This window comes from Fukomys damarensis, unplaced genomic scaffold (assembly GCF_012274545.1).
Source record: "Fukomys damarensis isolate Sample0158 unplaced genomic scaffold, DMR_v1.0_HiC HiC_scaffold_39, whole genome shotgun sequence".
Lineage (NCBI taxonomy): Eukaryota > Metazoa > Chordata > Mammalia > Rodentia > Bathyergidae > Fukomys > Fukomys damarensis.
Genome location: NW_022900951.1, coordinates 127,250,744 through 127,256,422, shown reverse-complemented (window position 1 = coordinate 127,256,422; position 5,679 = coordinate 127,250,744). Strand labels below are relative to the sequence as shown.

General features: G+C 63.4%; 2 protein-coding genes across 2 annotated transcripts in view; one reads left to right on the top strand and one right to left on the bottom strand.

The window, feature by feature from the left end:
* Positions 1 to 6: 6 nt before the first annotated feature.
* Positions 7 to 4,550, bottom strand: Slc6a8 (solute carrier family 6 member 8). Its single transcript, XM_010628020.2, has 12 exons — positions 4,419 to 4,550; positions 3,765 to 4,014; positions 3,333 to 3,465; positions 2,421 to 2,555; positions 2,239 to 2,342; positions 2,005 to 2,129; positions 1,612 to 1,724; positions 1,385 to 1,522; positions 1,203 to 1,305; positions 1,017 to 1,117; positions 768 to 938; positions 7 to 677 (listed from the first exon to the last, which is right to left on the bottom strand). The coding sequence occupies exons 1-12, from the start codon at positions 4,465 to 4,467 to the stop codon at positions 537 to 539; spliced, it is 1,563 nt and encodes a 520-aa protein (XP_010626322.1). The 5' UTR covers positions 4,468 to 4,550; the 3' UTR covers positions 7 to 536.
* Positions 4,551 to 4,818: 268 nt separating this feature from the next.
* The window catches only part of Pnck (pregnancy up-regulated nonubiquitous CaM kinase), a 16,123-nt gene continuing 15,262 nt past the window's right edge, over positions 4,819 to 5,679 (top strand). The window contains exon 1 of the mRNA XM_010628018.2: positions 4,819 to 4,949. The gene's annotated coding sequence lies outside the window, so the exon portion shown is untranslated. The remainder of the gene's footprint in view (positions 4,950 to 5,679) is intronic.

Genomic DNA, 5,679 nt, shown 5'->3' with positions numbered 1-5,679 from the left:
ACACGCACGCACGCACGCACGCACGCACACACACTCTGACCCAAGCTCACACCAGGTGGCGGTGACTGGCAACTGGCGCAGGAACGAGGGTTCCCTTGCTGGTTGCTGGTTGGCTCTCGAAGCTTTCAAACAGGTGTGGGGAACCGCTGGTCTCCCCTCCCCTCCTGCGCCCACCCTCCTCTTCCCCAAGCAGCCACTGCTACCAGCAGGCTGGGGGGCCACCTGAAGGTGTCACAGCGCAGAGCCTCAGGAGGCGGTTACAGTGGTGGCATGGGGAGGAGGTGGGGCCCGGGGGGCAGTGCAGGGAACCAGCTTGGCTAGGGCCAGGGGGAGAGGCATCTGTTTTTGGTGGGTTGTGATATTTTTGGTGTTTTATTAAAAATGGAAAAAATTTTAGCACTCACGGTGCGTCTTCCCCTCCCCCCAGGCAGCCCCCCCCATGTCAGGGAAAGGCAGCCCCCCCCACGGGTGGGTGGGGCTCAAGCAGGGGCTGCTATGGCTACCAGAGGGGGAGCTGGTGAGGTGGGTGGGGTGCGTCACATGACACTCTCCACCACAACGACTTTGCTGCTCTCGGACACCGGGCTCAGGGTGGTCAGGCCCCTGGCGTCCGTGTCCTGAGCTCGGTACTCCAAGTGGTGGAGGCCCCAGACAGGCTGGGTCAGGTGCTGCCAGCGCTGCGGGGACGGGGAGAGGAGCGTGAGGCTTGGCCTCTCCTGTGCCCACCTCCCAGCCCAGGGCAGGGGGCAGGGGCACCCAGCACTCACCTCTGCCATGGTTCCCTTGGCCCTGAGAAGGCAGCCCAGCAGGTACAGGGGCACGCACAGCATGGAGGAGAGCGCGAAGGCCCAGCCCATGGCCTCGCCCCACCATGGGTACACGTAGGTGTTGTTGTAGACCAGTGGCTCATAGTACACCACATTAAAGATGAAGATGCCCTGTGGGGGTGCCATGCGTCAGCTGCGCCCTGTGGCCATCCCCCCCACTGCCTGGCGGCTCCCACAGCCCTTACTTACCATGCAGACCAGCGGGGTGAAGAAGGACCAGCACCATTTCATCCAAGGGCAAGGCCGGTACCCGATCATGCAGGCGATGTCGTCCATGAAGCGGTCAGCTCCTGTGCAGACGAGGGGAGGGCCACAGCTGCGGTCCCCTCGGCCCTGCCTGCCGCACATCCCCCACCTTCCCCGGCCCGGACCTACCGTACACCCAGGCCACCACCACGCACTCCCAGAAGGCCTGCCACAGCAGCGTGGTGCCACTGGCGGAGTAGTAGTCAAACAGCTGGAAGACGTACATCCCACCCTGGGGGACAGAGCTGGGTGAGGGGGGCCAGTGGCCAACGGCCAGAGCCCAGCAGCAGCCACACCCCAGGCTCACTCACATCAGTCACCATAGAGAGGTCGATGACAAAGCAGAAGACACAGCAGAGGGCCACGGCGATCTCCCTTTGGAAACGGAAGTAGTAGGAGGCCGGGAGGAGGTCAAGCAGGCCGGTGATGAAGCCTTCCACACCTACAAACTGTGGCGAGACAGCTCAGGCCTGGCCTGCCAGGTTCCTGGTGCTCCCCCAGAGCCCAGCCCAGCACCCGGCCTGGAGCCTCTACAAACCTGGCTGTCGAGCCCAAGCAGCAGCAGCATGAAAAAGAACAGGGCAGCCCAGAGTGGGGCCACGGGCATCAGTGTGACGGCCCGGGGGTAGGCGATGAATGCTAGGCCGGGCCCTGGGGACAGAGGAGTGGGGTGAGGAAGGCGCCCTGCTGTGTCTAAGGCCATCCCGGTCATGGGTCACCAGTGACCCCTGGGGGGTGTGGGGCAGCGCAGGGGCTGCAGAACTCTGGGACAAGCGCCAGGACACCGTGTGGCCCCAGGGATGGGTAGTAGGGCACCCGAGCCTGGCTGTCACTTCTGTTGCCATCTGCATGTGCCCGCATTCCGACACATGTGGAGCAGCACTGCAGCTCTGCAGCAGGCCTGCGGGGTGGGGTGGGGTGGGGAGCTCACCCGATTCCGCCACCTTGGAGATGTGCACACCCTGCTCTGTTGCCATGAAGCCCAGAATGGAGAAGACCACAAAGCCCGCAAAGAAGCTGGTCCCGCTGTTGATGAGTGCCAGGATGATGGCGTCCCTGTGGGCAGAGAGGACTGACTGGTGGGCACCTGGTGCTCCCGTGGGGGAGGGCAGGATAAGCAGGACAGAGGAGGCAGAAGGGGCAGAAGGGCCAGTGTGGTGCCTACTTGTAGCAGTTGTTGTTGAAGCGGTTGTAGCTGCCCAGGGCTGTGAGGGCCCCCAGGCCGATGGCATAAGAAAAGAAAATCTGGGTCCCAGCATCTATCCATACCTGCACCAGGCAAGAGGAGCTGTGAGGGCCGGGCTTGGGCTTGGTGCCCCCTCACCACTTCGCAGGCACATCACTCACCTGAGGGGAAGCCAGCTTGGACCAGTCTGGCTTGAGATAGTAGATGATACCATCTAGGGCTCCAGGCAGCAGCACCCCGCGCACCAGCAGCACAACGAGGACCACGTAGGGGAATGTAGCAGTGAAGTACACGATCTGGGGGGGGCCAGACAATTCAGCAGGGTGCTGCAGCCCATCCCCTGTCCTGCCCCGCTCCACAGAGCCAAGGCTCCCCTAAGGGAAGCCAGCAGCAAAGGTCAGGTTGAGGACAGGACCATGGGGTCACCGGGCATCTACCGTTTGGCAGGGGAGTGGCAGTGGGCAGAGCGGCAAGGCCTGGGGTGACAAGCACAGCTCTCTCTCAGGTCCATGCCATCCTCTGCAGGGAGGCCTTGGTGGCTGGGGATTCTAACTAGGCCAGAAAGGCAAGAGAAAGAGGGCCAGGCTCAGGGCCAGGCTTTGACCCCAGCACTGCAGAGAAGGAATAGCAAAGGCCCCTGCCTCCTTGCCCAGCATCCAAGCTTGGGGATTCCTGGGAAGACGGCTCACTGGAGGCCTGGACACACTGTCCCACTGGGTCTGCACACCTCTGGCCCCATGACAGAGAGGAAGCCCCGAGGGAGAGTGGACAGATGCAAGCAGACTTCACCTGGTGCCTAGCTCAGACAGGCCATGACTCAGTCAGCAGGAGCACCAGGGGACCCGGGGAGAGACAGGGGACAAGGTGGACACAGGGAAGGGGCAGCTATGGCTGGGCCTTGGTCCTTGACACTGGGGGCTGCCAGGCTCTGGGTTTGGGGGCTGGAAAGGGCTATCCAGCCAGCAGTTGCAGGGAGAAAGTGGCCTGGATTTGGGGCCTCACCCTCCTCATGCCCCGCCCCTGGTCCTGTCACCTCCTGGTGCCATCCCCACCCTCCCACCTGCAGCGGGTACCTTCCCTGTCGACTTGACCCCCTTCCAGACACAGAAGTAGACCAGCACCCAGCAGGCCAGCAGACACAGGGTCACCTCCCAGTTGAGGGCCCCAGGCACCTCGAGCCCAGCCGAGAGCCGCAAGACTTTGTTCCTAGGGCAGGGCAGAGGGAGGAGAGCACGTGAGGCTGGGACATGCCCCAGATGTGTGGCTTCTGTCTCTCCTGCCAACCCTGGTGGGGCCCTGCTCCCACGCCCCTGTGCATACGCAGTCCCTGGTTCTGAACAGGAGGAAGGTGACAATGCTGAGGAGTAAGGCCCACCCCAGCCCAGGGACTGGCCGTGGAGCACAGTGGCAGTCCTGTGTGCAAGTCCCCAGGACTGGGGCATGTGTGGGGTGGTGAGTGGAACGGAACGAACAGGCCGGGCTTGGGCCAGAGGCACCTGACTCACTCCCAGAACTCGATGACAGGGGACCGGCGGTCAGCGAGCTGGTCACATGTAAGGTTGGCCAGGCTGGCATTGGCACAGTCTTCATGGCGAAAGATCTCCACACAGTCGCGAGTGTTCCAGGCATGGCCACATGTGGCCCAGGGCAGAGTGGTGGTGAAGGACTTGACCAAGTAGTAGAAGCCCCAGGCCAGCACCATGATGTAGTAGGTGTTGCAGTAGAAGACGATCACCATGGAGGCGTAGCCCAGGCCTGCGGATGAGCTGGTTCTGGTCCCTGTGGCCTGCTACCCTGCCATGTCCCTTCCCAGGACCAGTAGTGGTCCCTGCTGAACTCCTAGCAGCCACACCATCCTCTCCTACCAGAGCCTTCTCAGTTGCATACCCAAGATGTCCATAACTGCCCCAAACCCCTGTGCTGGTAATGTCCTGACACCATGCCACCTCCCCGGTGTGTCCCCTGCACAGCTTCTCCATGCAGTGTTCCCATCCCCCTATGTCCACTTGCTTGTCCAGACTCACATGCTGGGCCCTCTCCTGGGTCCCACTGCCACCATAGTGTCTCCAAAGGTCAGCTGCCCGGGGTGGGAGGGGCTGTGGTACACATTGCCTGGGACAGGGGAGGGCTCCCTGAGAGGGTGGGGGCTGGCAGCTCACCTTTGAAGAGGGGGCAGATGTTCCAGACGTTGATGCTGCCAGCCTTCATGAACTGGCCCAGTGAGATCTCCAGGAAGAAGATGGGGATCCCCCCGACCAGGGCGATCAGGACGTAGGGAATAAGGAATACACCTGCGGGGAGGCAGGGGGTCCAGGGGAGACCATGTGAACCTGACCAGACCCCTCAGCCGCTTGCAGGAACCCCAGGCTCCCCATGGGGGGCACTTGGGTTGGTCCCCGGCCTGTGAGGGCAGGCTAGGGCAGGTCCCGTCCCCCGCTGCTCCTGGCTAGGGTGACCTGCTGGGCACAGAGGACACGCATGTCCATGCATGCAGCCATCGCTTGTGCTGCAGCTCCGTTTGCCAGGCAGCCCCTGGAGGAACCTGAGGGCACGCCAGGCCTGGGGAGGCCATGACACCCTGCGCTCAAGAAGGTCTGAGGGGAGTGGTAGTCCTCCCAATGCGCTGCTTCGGGCAAGGGCAGATACAGGTGGAGGAAAGAAGCTGCCCCAGGCATAGCCGCAGGCTGGAGGTAGGCAAGGACAGCCCCTGCTGCTCCACCCGCCCCCGCCCTTGCCCTGCTCAGCTCTGACCAGCCCAGTGGTTGAGCTCTCCTACCCTAGCATCCTTCCAGTGAGTGTGTGACCTTGGGCAAAGGCCTTCCCTCTGGGCCTCAATTTACCCTCAGTGCACTGTTCCTTTCCTTCCCAGCAGGCCTGCTGCTTTGCAGTCAGTCACAGGACATGTGTGCCCGCTGCCGTTGCTAAGCTGGGTCTGGGCAGACGGGCAGGGGGTGTGCATGCGGTGTCTGCTGGCGGCGCCAGGCAGGCCAGGCCGCAGGCTTCCCAAGCCTGGCTCCAGCACCCAGTGTTCCCGGCCCAGGCCAGAGGGGAGGGGGAGGGAGGGCATGGGGGTGGGACAGAGTGGCCCATTGTGTGTGTGTGTTCGTGTGTGCACACGTGGGGGGCCGCACAATGTGCCGCTTGTACGTCCAACCCACGAGGGCAGCCAGAGCACCTCACCTCTAGTTAGTCCTTCCCAGGGGGCAGGCAGGACTGCCCTTCCCACCTCGGGGCCACCGCAGGAGCCCCAGCCTGGGCTGGGAGGGGGGTCTGAGAAGCAGCCCCCCCCCAGGTCACCAGACACATGACCGCCAGAGGGTGGAGGCCCAGGCAGGTGAGCCACCGGCTCTGGGGGAGCGAGAGGTGCCCGGGCCCCCAGGAGCCCCAGGGGGCCTCCCCACCCCCTGGACTTTGCCCGGC